The sequence below is a fragment of the Phacochoerus africanus genome, chromosome 5, assembly GCF_016906955.1.
Source record: "Phacochoerus africanus isolate WHEZ1 chromosome 5, ROS_Pafr_v1, whole genome shotgun sequence".
In the NCBI taxonomy this organism is placed as follows: domain Eukaryota; kingdom Metazoa; phylum Chordata; class Mammalia; order Artiodactyla; family Suidae; genus Phacochoerus; species Phacochoerus africanus.
Window position 1 is genome coordinate 28,750,989 of NC_062548.1, and position 16,282 is coordinate 28,767,270.

Sequence of the window (16,282 nt, forward strand, 5' to 3'; positions counted from 1 at the left end):
TACCTTAAGTTGAATGAATGAATGAATGAGGCGTGGAATTTATTGGCTCTTCTAATTAAATACACAGGTAACTGCTTGCAGCTATAGCTCTATCCAGGGGCTCCGAGTGTCATCAGGACCCACAGTCTCTCTCCCTGTCCCTTGGCTCTATTTTCTTCAGTGTCGGCTCCATTATCAAGTAAGCTTTCCCCTGAGAGTGGCAGGATGGATGCCAGGAGCTCCTGAATCATAGTCTGCCCTATTCAGCAACCCTCCCAGGCATAGATATTCTCTTCCTGAACAGTTAGAAGTCCCAGAATGGGAGTTTCTCTGGTGGCTCAGCAGGTTCGGAACCCAACATAGTCTCCGTGAGGATGTGGGTTCAGTCCCTGGCTTCGTTCAGTGGGTTAAGGATCTGGCATTGCCACAAGCTGCAGCATAGGTCACAGATGTGGCTCGGATCTGTATTGCTGTGGCTGCCATAGGCCAGATGCTGCAACTCCAATTTGACCCTTGGCCCAGGAACTTCCACAGGCTGTATCTGCAGCTGTTTAAGAAAAAAAGTCCCAGAATGAAGACTTGCTGGACCATCTAGGTCCTATGCCTGTATGTGCAGCATAGTGGCTAAAGGAAATGGAATACCCTGTCCAGGTCAGGCCCTTGTGCCTACACCACTGCATCATCCGTGAAGATCTGAGTCCTTTATTACCCAGGCCTGGGTTACGTGCCCCCCATGAACTCAAGGTTGCCGTCAGCCCATCTGACTACATGAGCTGACAAAAGGAAAGGGATCTCTTACCAAAAAGAGGGAGGACTGTATATTAGGTGGGCAAAATCTACAGATACAGAATCTGTTGAGCCACTGGGCATCATCAAGTCCAACCTCCTCAACTTGCCAATGCGGAATCCGAGGTGCAGAGATGCTTTCCCCAGATCCCGAAATCATGAGCAGGGCTGTGTTGTCTGTGTCCTGCCAAAGACCCATTCACATCCTCCCACCCCACCCCTTAGGCTGGTTATAAGTCAGCAGCAAGGAAAAGCATGTAAGTTTGCTTTGTTTTCTTAACCCATTTCCTCCTGGCCAGTCCTCTTCATGCTCTAGGGAGCTTAGCCAAAAGTGTATCATGTTCGCCAGGCTGTCTAGCCTTTGTGCTAGACTAAAATACCCATGTGATCTGCTCTGCACCCCTCAAGTGACTATGGAGTCTCTGGGGATCTGAATAATCACAGCTGTAAGGGATGTGTAGTGAAGGGTGTGTGATAATAAGATTCTCAAAGGCATCTTTTTTTTCCCTGTTTGACTTTTAAGACTGCACCCATGGCGTGTGGACGTTCCCAGGCTAGGGGTCCAATCAGAGCTGTAGATGCCAGCCTACGCCACAGCCAGCAACATGGGATCCGAGCCACGTCTGCGACCTACACCACAGTTCACGGCAACGCCGGATCCTTAATCCACTGAGCAAGGCCAGGGATCAAGCCCGCTCCTCATGGATGCTAGTTGGATTCGTTAACCGCTGAGCCACGACGGGAACTCCTCAAAGGCACCTTAATTCATTCATAGATTTCTTCTTTCATGCTTTCCATACGAATGCCTACATTAACGCTAGGCTGCTAACAGAGAAGAAATAGTCTTTCACCCCAAAGAGCACAGACAATTCTCCAAATATATTAGATTTGGATCAGGAAATGTGATCAACAGTAGTTTGTACAATTTAAGGTTTTTGCCTTTCAAAGTCACTTTTCAGTTTCACATTGCCCACCTACTTCGGTTGCCATGGGAACCACTGAAGTTTGTCATGATCCTAGGAATCAACAGGCCAGAGTAATCTGCATCTTGCCTCCAGCCCAGGCGTCACCTCCAATTGTTCAACAATATTTATTGACTACCTGCTAGTGATGGATCTGCACTTGGGGGTGCAAAGGGTATATCAATGAATATAGGACAGAGGAAAATCCCTGTCCTGAAGGAGCTTACACTGGAGGACAGAACTTGCTTTCTGCTAGGGCAGTGGGCACAGAGTTCCCAGGAGCTAGAACCCTTTAATATGCCTCCTTTGCTCTCTGATATTTAAGACCCACAGTGATTCTGTTTGGTTTATGCATTTTAAGCCAGTCTTTGTGATAATCATGGATATGGTATTTTCCCTCTAAATGGGACAGAGGTTACTTAGAGAAAAATAGATGAACCTATGGAGTCTATAAGCTGGAAACAAACAAAAAAACTAAAGGCAACTATTGAGGAAAGAAAAAAAAAAGCCTTCTAACAACCCCTCACAGAGTTAGATTATTCAGTATTATTATATAAAGGGATTATTGGAGTTTCCGTCATGGTTCAGTGGAAACGAATCTAACTAATATCTGTGAGGACACAGGTTCGATCCCTGGCCTCGCTCAGTGGATTAAGGATCCAGCATTGCCCTGAGCTGTGGTGTAGGTCACAGACATGGCTCGGATCTGGCGTTGCTGTGGCTGTGGCGTAGTCCAGTGGCTTCAGCTCTGAATGGACCCCTGGCCTGGGAACCTCCATATGCCCAGGGTGTGTCCCTACGAAGATTAAAAAAAAGGGGGGGGGATTATGATTTCTCCCTCCTTTTTAATCTAACAATTTGATGGAAGTTTTATGTGAGGTTTTTAAACCCACACGTTCTTCACGTTCATATCTCATCATCTCATCACAGAATTGACGTAGAGTCCAATGGGATGGTCCAGGTGAGAGCCTCCAGTTCTGCTCAGCAAACATACCTTCCCCTTCCTATATTTCTGAGTAAATTACCATCCCTCCAATAGGGCAGCATAGAAAATTTCAACTAGAAATAATCAAATCCCATAAAGCAGAACTCAGTCCTGTAATGCTGAATTCCAGTAACATTTCTGCTGGCCTATCTTACTTTCCTTAAAAGTATCTTTTCACTTCCTATTCTATCTTCCAGGTAGCAATGCTGGTTTCCAGCTCAAATTCTTTGTATCATCACCCCATGCATGCTGCCCCTCATCCGCTAGAATAGATCATCAGGCTTTCCATGTTATTTTTACCTCTGACAATGATGTACAAAGCACTGCCGGAAAGAGTCCTTTTTTAAAAAACAGTGGCCCTCTCCTAGTGGCTTATACTTCTATATCCTGCCACCCAGTGTTTCTGGGGGTTCCTCAGAGAGAGAATCCTGGCTTCTATAATAAGGAAATAGTAAGAGGGAGAATCACACATCACATACTTTTTTGAGTGACTTCCATGTTAATATGGCTCTCGTGTACATTATTTTGTGTACAACTAGAGTTTATTCCAGAACAATGAAATTTGATATTTATAAATATAATCATCTCCTAATGTAACATATTTATTCAATGATTCACAACCTTTTCAACCCATTCATTAAGGAAGAATGTGCCAATCATTCAGATTAAAATATCTGTATCCTCCATGGTGGTGTATTTTTCCCCCTTGTGATGGCCACATACGAAAGTTCCCAGGCTAGGGGTCCAATTAGAGCTGTATCTGTGGCCTACACCACAGCCACAGCAACTCCAGATCTGAACCGCATCTGTGACCTGTGCAGCAGCATGTAGCAACACCAGATCCTTAACCCACTGAGCAAAGCCAGGGCTTGAACCTGTGTCCTCAAAGAGACAATGTCAGATCCTTAACCCACTAAGCCGCACAGGGAATTTCCCTCCATGGTGCTTCCTGAAGCAACCCAAACAGATATGAATCAGGAGACATGCTGAAGCTGTTTCTATATCATACACATAATCAATGGTAAATTTCATTTAATGCAAGTCTGACTATAAAAGTCCAGTGAAGCTTACTTAGCTACTCAAGTAGGGTTTCAATTTGAATTTGAGATTACTATTCAAATAATGCCAGCAGCCGTGTCCGTGTTAAGGGTTATGTTGTAGAACCTACATGCATTCAAATGTACAGAAATGGTGATAGACAACAGTAAATAAAGATATATGCATAATATGCATAAAAAAGAAAAATTTACTTTTACAAATTTAATTTTCTCCACAAAGAACCTAGATTTCTTTTTCCTTTTTTTTAAGGTTCAGGAGGCACTTAACCTCAGAAAAATCATCTAATAGGTCAGATTTCTTTTCTGAATCCTTCTTTCTCACTTCCTCGACTCTCTTGCTTATGCACTCTGTTAGTGTACTAGGGCTGCTATAACAAAATACTACAAATTGGTTAGATTTTTTTTGTTTTTTTGGGGGGTTTTTTTTGGCTTTTTTTTTAGGGCCTGGACCACAGCATATGGAAGTTCCCAGGCTAGGGGTCGAACTGGAACTGCAGCTGCCAGCCTGCACCACAGCCACAGCAACGCCAGATCTGAGACCTACACCACAGCTCAAGGCAATGCCAGATCCTTAACCCACTAAGCGAGGCCAGGGATCGAACCTGCATCCTCATGGATACTAGTCAGGTTTTTTGCTGCTGAGCCATAACGGAACTCCCAAACTGGGTGATTTAAACAACAGAAATTTATTTTCTTACAGTTTTGCAGACTCGAAGTCCAAGGAGATAGAAGGTTTGGTTTTTCCCGAGGCTTCCCTCCTTGCTTACACGTCACATATTCTCTGTGCATGCACATGGCCACTGTTTCAACCTCTTAAAGGAAGTCATGTAGAATTAGAGCCCATCTTTACGATCTCATTAACCTTCATCACCTCTGTAATAAAGGTCTTATCTTCAAATACAGTCACATTGAGGGTTAGGGTTTCAACATGGGAATTTTAGAAGAACAAAATTCCATCCATAACAGGTACCATACATTCTGTTTCATTCTTGTCTCTCTCTACCTGCCCTCCTGTCAGAAGTATTATAGACTTATTTCTATTCTTTATACACACATGTAAACATCTGTTGAAGAGTTAAACACATTCAAGTTGGGCATTAAGCCATAGGCCAATGGAGGAAATTTAGTCTCCACCAACAGATAAAGCCATAGAGCTAAGGCCAGAACTGGAGTTAGAATCCCCAGACTTTAAGGATCAGAAATTAAGTGTGTGATGAGAGATTACAATTTTAAGTCCAGAGTTAGGAAAGTAAAGAAAGTTTTTTTTCCCCTTTTCTGTCATTCATTTAATCCTTTCTATATTCAAAAAGATCAAAAAGATAATCAAAGAGAAATGACACTTTCTTATTCCCAGGTCTCCTTGAATTTCTCACTGGTGGTTTATTTGGACAGGTATAGAGTATTTCTAAGAGTAGAATTTGGACCTCTTTCTTGGGTAGACTCCTCCGAGAACCCTAGAAACCCAGCAGTCTAATCCTGGGTAGACTAGTAGGTAATGCCTAGAATGTTTCCATTGAGCCACAGCATCACCCCACTGCTGCAGACTCACCCCATGGACCCAATACTTCATCAGAGGCTGGTGTCAACCAACTGCCCAGGCTGTTGTAGCACCTGCTTCCTTCTGTTTATGGCATTAAGAACTTTCTTCCTGGGACCCAGCTGCATTTGTATGCTCTGAAGGTCCTCATCAGAGCAAAGCAAGAGCGCTTCCAGATCAATCTGCTCTCTCATGAAAATAGGAAGGAATTCTTCCAGGTGGTGGGACTGCAAGAACACTTCCAGGGGAGTAGCGTCAACCACATCTTCCTCCCACTCCACTTCATCCTCATCCCAAGGCAGATCATCCTCATGCTGGTTGTCCTCTTCCTCTTCCTCTGCCTCAGATGCTTCTTGTCTCTGAAGCAATTCACTGGGCATTTTAAACCCAAACTCCCTCTTGCTATCTGAGATGTCTTCAGGGCTCAAGATTCTGTTGCTTTGAAAAACAACATTTCCTAGACCTGGACGGTTGAGGATGGATTCATGTTGCACATAGCTGTCCCCTTTTAATGAGAACTGGAGTTTCTCTTTGAAGTCCCCTGAGAATTTGTCTTCCTCCTCCTCCTCTTCCTCTTTAAACACTTCCATCACATTCCTCTGCCCACTTCTGCTCTCCTTCCCTACCTGCTCTGCTGTATCTTTGTTCTTCTTGTACTTTAACTTGAAAGTGTCTTTAATGCTCTTAGACAGTGACCCGAATGTATTGGATGCAGAAGCATTTGAAAAGGATGACCTGGAGAAAGTGCTCTTGGAAGAAGAAAGCGTCCCAGACTCCTCCTTGCTGTAGGTACGGGCCATCTTATTTTGGTGCTTCTCCTGGAGCCTTTCGCACTCTTTGATCTGCTTCCTGGCATTCTTCTGAGCCTGCTCCTTCAGCCTGGTGACCTTCTTGGGGTTCATGATGTTCTGGGCAGTGGCGGCCTTATCCAAGAGAGCAACACATTCGTTCTGCTCTCTGCTGGCAGCAGCATCCAGTGGAGACTGTAAATCATTGTCCAGGGCAAAGATGTTGGCACCAAAGTTGATCAGGAATGAGACACAGTGAGCATGACCATTGGAGGCTGCATAATGTAAAGGAGTATTTCCCCAGATGTCACATCTATCAGGATCCCCTCTAGAAGAGAAAATATTAAAAGTACATGCTAATTTGTTTTCTCTGAACATGAGGTCCAAAAAAATAAAAGCAAAAATAAAGAACAAAATGCATGTTAATCCTAACTTGACCTTGTTGCAAGATAACTTCTGAAGAAGTCAAGAAATGTCACATCCAGACATTACAATGGCTAGAAAGGAAAAAAAAAAAAACCCATATCTACCCTGTATCTCCTTTTTAGAAGCAAGAAAACTTTCTATATCATCTCCCAAATGAGCAATTTTCATTTCTCATTATTCAGAACTGGGCCATGTGCCCGAGGGAAGGAAAATAGAACTACCTTGTTTATCTTAGATCAGTTAGAATTTTCCCCTGGACAGGATTATCCCATTGTGTGCTGGTAAATGTTTAACAACTAGCTCACCTAGTTAAAAAAAAAAAAAATCAAGCTCTGATTTATAGCATGTGCCAATTTCTATGATGTGAATACACCCACCATTTCACATTTCGAGCTACTAATACCGGACACAGAATTTGGAAGAGATAGGCCATAGCACATGATTATTCCCGCCTCATAGATATTTAATAGATTTTGCACAATCTGAGGAGCAAAGATAACAACTGTAAAATGTGGTACAATCATTAGAAAGTTGTGAATTTTGAGTGTTATCTTTTTAATGTAATTTATTAAATTGCAAGTGTATATAATTTTATTTTTAATAATGGGTGTGTTTATATGATTCAACCTTTCTGAAAATTTAGCCATCCTCTCTTCTGAGCTGGTAAGACGTGGTTCTGAAACCAGCTCCTGTAACGTAAAGGCTCAAGGCCTATACGGCAGATCCAAGAGAGAAACAAAAATGGAAACATGGAGAGAGAGAACACAAGCTCGTTTTGCAGAGTATCAGGGAAACCACAGATACGGAAACAACTTGCTGACAACCCCTCCACCTGAGCCTGGGTCTCACACAGGTGCCTTGAGGGATCGGAATGACTGAGTATTTTTGGATGTCACTGAAAATCCACCACATGCTACATACCAGATCGCTCCACCCCCAACCTGCACATGCAACGCCTTGAAGAGGCATGGAGGACTGTCAGGCCTGCACAGAGAATGCTTAAACTCTGGAAACTCACACTGAAACTTATGCTACTTTCCACCAGTCACTTCTGAGCTCCCTCCTCTTCTTGCTCCCCACTTCCAAGATAAATTGGAAAAGCCAAACGGGGTGATGGAGCTAAAGCTGTGCCCCTTGTTTCCTTGTTTGCTGCCCTGCAATAAAGCCTCCTTTCTCCATAGAAGACCATTGCCTTGGCCTTTCCATGGTGCAGGGGACAACAAACCCACTTGCTCAGTTACGATTCCAGCACCACTGCTAGCCTCCTCTGAGTCACATGTAGAGAACTTATGAACTGAACAGAACTGATTCCCAATCAGCAAAAGAAGAGAGGAATGGATGTTGGGCAGGAAGCAAATAGTGTCTAATACAACCAATATTCGTACAAGGGTCCATGGATTCCTTAGTTTACTTCTGTGTAATTATAGAATTACATATGTGAATAGTTCTGCAATGGTTTTGGGTAGAATTGCGGACAGTATTAGATGGCATTATGGCCAGTGACCCCAAGATTGACACAATCAGGTACATGGTAGGTAAAAAATATTTGTGGAATGAATGAATGCCCACTGGAATCCTGCCTCAGGCTACAACCCCCACCCCCAGCCTTTCTCCTGCCAATCCTTGAGTTATAAACAGACACACACACAAAAAAAATGTAATAACTTATTAACTATGGCTCTGACCCCAAGCCAGTGTTGAGAACTCTGATAATACTTGTACAGACCCCCAAATCAGTATTTCAGTGAACTTCCACCAGGCTGGCCCCATGGATTGGCAGGAGAGAGCCTGAGAAGACCTCTTAACATTCCTGGTAAGTAACAGGTGGCAACAGAAGAGAAGGGCCATGCCCTTCCAACTGACATGTTAAGGCCTTGTTACCTGCACGTTTGTTAGAAACGCAGAGTCTTGGACCCCATCCCAGACTTTCAGAATCAGAATCTGAAGTTGAACAAGATCCTCTGGTGATTGGCAGGCTCACTAGAAGAGCTGCACTCTCGTTAAGGTACCCCAACCAGTGTCCTATCATGTGATGAATGAGACTTGTAATTCCTCCAGGGGAGTTACAAAAGCATCTTCACGCCTTCCAGTTACAAAGCACTTAGACATTCGCTGCCCCCACCATCACCAACCATCACCACTTTTCTCTTAGAGAAAGAATAAAAGAATACTTATCAGAGGGGGTGAAATAACACTCAGAGCACTTAATGGATTTGCCCAGCAGTACAAATACCCCTCAGATCAAACCTGCCTCCCCGTCTAATGTTCTCCCACACAGCGTGGTCTTTGTTAACATACTTCCACTTTTCCCTTTTACCCGTGAGGAGGCCTCAAGTTCAACTATTCTAGGACTCAGTGTCCTCGTCTATAACTGAGGGAAATATTATCTACTCATAGGTGTATCATGTGACTAACGCAGCATATGTAAGGCATTGGAAAAGTGCTTGGTTTTAGCAAAGAATACGCAATAAACTTACTTGTTACCTTTCTCTTGTCTCTAAACTCAAAATCTTTTATTGCATATATTTTTCCCCCCACACCCACCTAGTATATTCACTACAATATCTCTTGTGGCTTTTAAACACTTAGAGCCTCTCTTATTGTGTCAAAGATGCCCTGGTCCCCGAACTAGATAGTATTACTGCGGAAGCACGAAACCGGTGTCTTTTGTCCTTTGTATCATCCACATCTCCTAGCAGATATCCCAAAATCAACCTAAAGGAGCCACACAGGTAATGTAAGTAACCGCGTAGGGCCAGGCTTATTTTTTCAGCAAAGTCATAGTTAAGTCCACCTTGAATAAAAGCAAACACAATATTCCCAGAGTTCCCATTTTTCCAAACAAAGGCAGAAATCCAGAATTTCATGTGAAACTTTTTGATTTTTACATATTGGCTTATATTTAAAAGAAAAATATGATGAAGTGCAAATAAAACATATTTGTGGGGAGTTTCCATTGTGGATCAGTGGGTTAAGAATCTAACCAGTATCCATGAAGTGGCAGGTTCAATCCCTGGCCTCACTCAGTGGGTTAAGGATCTGGTGTTGCCTTGAGCTGTGGTGTAGGTTGCAGAGGAGGCTCAGATCCTGCATTGCTGTGGCTGTGGTGTAGGCCAGCAGCTCCAGCTGCCGTTCAACCCCTAGCCTGGGAACCTCCACATGCCATGGACATGACTTTAAAAAGACAAAAAGACCAAAAAAAAAAAAAAAAACTTGCTGTGGGTTAGATCCAGCCCATACACGGGCACTTGGCCACTTCCTTCTGAGCAGAGAAAACAGCATAAGCAGATGCACACATAGGTGACATTACATATTTGGAGAACCACGACTGCAGCGTGACCAGAGTGCATAGAGATGGTGGCAAGGAAAATAAGTTCAAAGAGGGAGGAAAGAAAAGAAACTTGAATCTAAGCAAAGCAAACATTAAATAACACAGTTCTGTTACACAGCCACTTTCATGAGGGCTCTGGTCAGTTTGTCTGATTTAATTGTTTTGGATCAAAGGAAACCTCTTTCCGCCTTAACATAGCTGTGTATCTTAGGGGAGCACAATATCTCAGCCCTCCCCCAAAGGAGGGTTTTAACCAAACACCACATTTAAAAGACATCAAAGAGGGACTATAAAACACCTAAGACATTACTATAAACACAAACAAAATCATACTGATTGAATTTGCCCGAACTTAGATTGGATAAGTTAAAAAAGAAATTATTGAGAGGAATGAGCTGTAATGAGGATGTTACAGGGTGTTCAATTTGGGTTAAATCTACATGCTTCAGACCCCGGAGGAGTGGCATTTCCCCATCCCAAGGGATCTTTTATGTTTATTTTTATTTTTTAAATTTTATTGGAGTATGGTCGACTTACAATGTTGTATTAATTTCAGGTGTTCAGCAAAGTGAGTCAGTCATACATATACATATATCCATTCTTTTTCAGATTCTTTTCCCATATAGGTTATTACAGAGCATCGAGTAGATTGCCCTGTACTATACAATAGGTCCTTCTTAGTTATCTATTTTATATATAGTAGTTTAATACATAAACCTAATTTATCCCTCCCCTCAAAGTTTTCCCCTTTGGTAACCATAAGTTTGATTTTGAAATATGTGAGTTTGTTTCTGTTTTATAAATAAGATCTTGGAGTTCCTATCATGGTGCAGTGGTTAACAAATCTGACTAGGAACCACGAGGTTGCGGGTTCGATCCCCGGCCTCGCTCAGTGGGTTAAGGATCCGGCATTGCCGAGAGCTGTGGTGTAGTTTGCAGACATGGCTCAGATCTCGTGTTGCTGTGGCTCTGGTATAGGCTGGTGGCTACAACTCTGATTAGACCCCTAGCCTGGGCACCTCCATATGCCGCGGGAGCAGCCCAAGAAAAGGCAAAAAGACAAAATATAAATAAAATAAGTTCTTTTGGGAGTTTCCACAGTGGCACAGTGGGTTAAGAATCCAACTGCAGTGGCTCAGGTCACTGTGAAGGTGTATGTTCGATTCCTGGCCCATCACAGTGGGTTAAGGGATCCAGCATTGTAGCACCTGTGGTATAGGTCACAGCTGCAGCTCAGATTCAATCTCTGGACTGGGACCTTCCATATGCCATGGGTGTGGCCATAAAAATAAAAAAAATGAGTTCTTTTGTGGCATTTTAATTAGATTCTGCATATACGTGATAGCATATTATATTTATCTTTCTCTGACTTAACTTCACTTAGTATGATAATCTCTAGAGCCACCCATGTTGGTGCAAATGGCCTTATTTCATACTTTTCAGGGGCTGGGCAATTTTCCATTATATATATATGTACCCCATCTTCTTTATCCACGCCTCCCTCCCATCCCAGGTGATCTTAAATGATCCTTTTAAGATGGAAAGAAGAACATGAAAAAAACCTGAGATGATCCCAAAGATCGCTCTTCTCTTAAGAAAATTTCAAACACAAAACTTCAGATTTATAGATGAAACCCTCAGGAAGCTGATTCATGGGTTTCCTTAGTGAATTTAAGCTATTTCTACTTGCAGAAATCCTATTTATTGACAGCTTTCCAAGTTGATGTACAACTTAAAATGTTTTCTATTGACGAGTTGGGGGTCCTTCTAAATTCATTCTTTGTCTTTCAGTCCCTGGTGTTCTTCACATTTCTTTTTCTTTTCTTCTTCTTTTTTTTTTGTCTTTTTGTCCTTTCAGGGCTGCACCCGCGGCATACGGAGGTTCCCAGGCTACGAGTCTAATCAGAGCTGTAGCTGCCGGCCTATGTCACAGCAACACCAGATCCGAGCCGCGTCTGCAACCTACACCACAGCTCATGGCAATAACAGATCCTTAAGCCACTGAATGAGGCCAGGGATCAAATCTGCAACCTCATGGTTCCTAGTCAGATTCGTTTCTGCTGCGCCACAAGGGGAACTCCACAATTCTTAATAGAATCACTATGTATTCCTATCCAGATAGGCACAAACTGGTACACCCCATTTAATAATCTGAGTCAAATATTGATGTTGTATTTTTTCTTTGGGCTAAATTCAGAAAATTTTGATTTGATTTTTTTTTTTTCTATCCCTTTTTTCCCCAAAGAGATATTCAATAAAAAATATTTTTAAATAATCATATTTTGCCCTTGCTTTTTGGTAATTAGTAGTGCATTTGGGCAATAATTTTTAAAGCTGAATTGCAATTATTGTCATGAGATAGGCAATTCACTTATATTAAATTACTCTGAGCATCTGGTCCATTTAACTTCTTTTGAAGTTGATTTTTTTTCCACTGTTCTCAGAAAAAAAACTTTTAAAAATATTTTTTACATGAGAAGGCCTATTTAGACTCACTGGCAATCAAATAAATGCTAATGGAGACAATGTACCACCATCTATTTGCCTATCAGATAGGCAACGAATAAAAAGAATAATAATACTCAGTTTTGGCAGGCGTGTGAGGAAATGAACAATGCTGGAGGAAGTGGTTCAAGTGGTTCAAATTTCCTGGCACAACATGTGCCAAAAGTCTTTGAAATATGGCATCCTTTTGAATCAACAATTCTACTTTAAGGAATTTATCCTGAGGAAATATCAGACCCTTGTGCAAAGATGAACTGATCAAGGATGTTCATTCCAACTTATACAAAGACTTGATTCAAATTAAACGTCATGAAAAAGCAACCAATTAAATTATGATGAAACCATGAAACAGAATGGCGTGGATCTCTTTTAAGTGCAAACAGTCCATGATATCTTATTAAATAATTAGAAGCAGTTTTCAGTACTGTTTGTATAACATGATTACCTTTTTAAGGAAGAACCATGTGTACATTTAAATGCATGCTCTTAAAGGCATCTGAAAATAATACACCCAAATATTAATGACTGTGAGAATGCATGTGATTTTTACCTTATTAAGTATATATTCCAATGACATAAAATATTACAATAAGTCTGTATTCCTTTGAGAATCAGAAAGGAAGAAAACATATTACTATCTTAGAAAATGAAACAAAACTAAAAAAATTCCAGTACATTTTAAAGGCAAAATGAAATTTTGTATAATTGAGATTGACATATATATATATATATATATTTGTCTTTTTGTCTTTTCTAGGGTCTCACCCGTGGCATGTGGAGGTTCCCAGGCTAGGGGTCAAACTGGAGCTGTAGCCGCCAGCCTACCCCACAACCACAGCAACACCAGATCCAAGCTGCGTCTGCGACCTACAACACAGCTCACAGCAACGCCGGATTCTTAACTCACTGAGTGAGGCCAGGGATCAAACGCACAATCTCATGGTTCCTAGTCGGATTCGTTAACCACTGAGCCACGACAGGAACTCTAATATATTTATATAATATATTTATTGGCTAGAATACTAAAATGTCTCTGAAAATTAAATTATAAAAGAGTATACACTGACTTGGAAAATTGTTCATAATGTATTGAGGAGTGAAAAAAAAGCACACCGCAAAAAATATCTACTTTGTATACTATCGCATGTGTATGTATATATACACACACACATATATATTTATACATACTTATATGTAGTAAGTGTGTGTGTATATATATATAAATGAATGTTAACAGCATGGCATTATAAGACATTTTTTCTTTATAATTTGTGTACGCATATGGTTTAATTTCCTGGGCTCAGCTTATGTTACTTCCGTGATAAATAAAGACCAGTAGAACAATGCGTATAAGGAAATGTTTCAGGTATATAAAAGGGAGAGAGAGAAAGAGAATATCTAGATATTTCCATTTAAACCGGACCTCAAAGGGAGCAAGGACTTTCACTGTTTGGGAAGTAACTGACATTGTACTTGGAGTAGGTGAACAAAATTTGGGAGAAGAAGAGAGATCTTATGTCAGTGTCATACTCTGGAGGTGGTTGACTGATGGTGGCGGGGTAGAGGGCAGTGTCTGGGAAACAGAACTCAAACCCAATAAAAAGAATGGAGAACATCACCTCCACTCCCTTCCTCATTCAGTCTTTGACTCCGGAATCCTCTCCCCCTTTGGCTCTTCTGACTTCCCAAAGGGCCCCTCGCTTTAATAAACGGTGCCGAAATCCACAAGCTGTTGAAGCCCAAACCTGGTGCCTGGATCCCCCTCTTCCTTTATCTACCGACTTACCGACTCCATATCCTGTCGATCACAATGAAATCTACATCTGAATTGCCATTCACCTCCATCCACATCTCTGCATTCCTACCACCACTATCCTGGTTCAGTTCGTCCCTCCCTACAAGCAACAGCCCACAGAACATCTTCTCTGACTAGTACACAACTGGGTGAGCAGAAATCTACTGGGTGGCTCCCTTGCACACACCCATGAGAGTGGGTTCCTATGGCATTAAGATAAAGTCCAGCTCCTTCACAGAGTTTACAAGGCTCTTCTGACCTAGTCTTGTCTCTTGTCTCTCTGAGCCCCATCCAGCCACACCCGACCTCTTTAGTGCCTAGACAGCTGTGCTCGCACTTGGGGAAATCCTCTTCCTTCCGCCTTCATGTGGCCAACAACTTTTCACCTTTCTTTTTTTTTTTTATTTTTAGGGCTGCACTTGCAGCATATGAAAGTTCCCAGGCTAGGGGTTGCTTCGGGGCTGCAGCTGCCAGCCTATACCACAGCCACAGCAACGCCAGATCCTTAACCCATTGAGTAAGGCCAGGGATTGAACCCTCATCTGCATGGATACTAGTCGGATGCATTTCCACCGAGCCACAACAAGAATTCCTCCTTTACATCTTTCAAATCCCAGCTTTAATGCTCAAGAAAGCCTTCCCTCACTACCTAGATTGGGATACCTGTGTTATTTGTTTAGTGCCCTCTCTTCCCCCCTTTGTAACAATATCACACATGACATTTCTGTCTTCCTCTCTTACATCTGACCACCACAAGGACAGGAATCACATTTCTTTTGCCGATTGCAACATCCCAGTGACTAGCGAAATGACTGGCCCATAGAGGGTCTGTACAGAAATGTATGGACTTGAAATAAATTCACTTGCCACTTTTACTTATATTTCCTTTTGTTCTTTCTTAACCTTTCTTGGGTTATAGCTGTCAACACAGCATAGCCCCTCCAGTAACAAGCAGAAGACAAGAATAGCTAATTCCTGCTTTAGAATTCCACAGGGGGAGTTTGCCTGCATCTCTGTATCTGATAGCCAGAGAGGTAATAAAGTTAAGAAGGGCTGAAGGTCCCTTTTACAGCTTATAAAGCCAATAATTTCATCGAAGAATCATGACCTTGCATGAGGATTGAGTATTTTTTAAAAAGGTTTGAGATTTTAATGGCATTGATGAAGAAATAGAAACACCTTGTTTGTTTCAATCAAAGTTGACATCTTTAAAAAAAGAGTTAAGCGTTTACATGTCATAGAAAAGGTGTTTAAAAGCATAAGATTAACATATCTTCCCCCCAAGACAAATAAGAGTGTCTTAGAGTTCAGGACCTCTGTGTATGTGGCTTATAAGGGATCAGCCACCCCATCATGTCAGCGCTCAGTGTAAAAAAAAAAAGCAAAAAAAAAGTATACTTCCGGGAAGTTTTCTCCTTTTCTCTAAAAAAGACAATTATTTCCGCAGACTAGAAAGAGAGAAAAGTATTTTCACTGATTCCCTGCCTCTTGCTGCTGTCTGCAAAATCCTACTGTAAACAGTTTCCAATCAAAACCATCGGTTTGAACTTACCCTCTGCTGCAAATTATTTCTAGGGCTCCCAAGTTCCCATGGTAGGCTGCCAGGAGTGTGGGAGTCATGCCATCTTCATCAGAAAGATTCAGATCTCTCCTGGTAGCCTCTTTCAGAAGTTCCAGGTAGCTGTCACTAGCAGCTTGGTGGTAGCGAGTGGACATTTTTTCTGCTCACCAAAGCTCCGGCCAAATATCACCCCAGGCAGAGCAGGATGTCAGTGAAGCAGCCTTCCTACAAAGCTGGTTAATCAATGACGAGAAAGAGTGTCGCCCCAGGGCAAAGCTCAGTCTAGCCTCCCAACATGGAAGGCAGCCAGAAAGGTTCACAGCACTGAACTTAGACCTTTTCTTTCTGGAATGGCCATGACATTGGAGGACTGCTGTGTTCACCAGAAGTGTTTTGAGGAACATGTTTAAAAACGTCCTTTTAACAAATCTTGAATGTAATATTGATCTTCCAGGCATAAATGTAGAAAATAATTTCAAAACAATTCAGAACTTAGTCTAGTTCACTGGGGAAGTCTATTTTTTTAAAGTGCTATATTGAGGTATAATTTACATGCTAGGAAATTCACC

The 16,282-nt window shown here is 41.9% G+C and overlaps 1 protein-coding gene across 1 annotated transcript; it reads right to left on the reverse strand.

The window, feature by feature from the left end:
* Positions 1-4,437: 4,437 nt before the first annotated feature.
* Positions 4,438-15,958, reverse strand: ANKS4B (ankyrin repeat and sterile alpha motif domain containing 4B). The gene is made up of 2 exons (XM_047779146.1): positions 15,705-15,958; positions 4,438-6,423 (listed from the first exon to the last, which is right to left on the reverse strand). Exons 1-2 carry the CDS (start codon positions 15,866-15,868, stop codon positions 5,340-5,342), a joined length of 1,248 nt encoding a protein of 415 aa, XP_047635102.1. The 5' UTR covers positions 15,869-15,958; the 3' UTR covers positions 4,438-5,339.
* Positions 15,959-16,282: the final 324 nt, after the last annotated feature.

What these genes read in the sequence shown, in the direction of transcription:
- ANKS4B (XM_047779146.1), bottom strand. Translation starts at nt 15,868, where the DNA reads ATGTCCACTCGCTACCACCAAGCTGCTAGTGACAGCTACCTGGAACTT. An exon ending in GAAATAATTTGCAGCAGAGG is followed by an intron (nt 6,424 to 15,704) that starts GTAAGTTCAAAC and finishes TTTCTCTTCTAG; the next exon opens with AGGGGATCCTGATAGATGTG.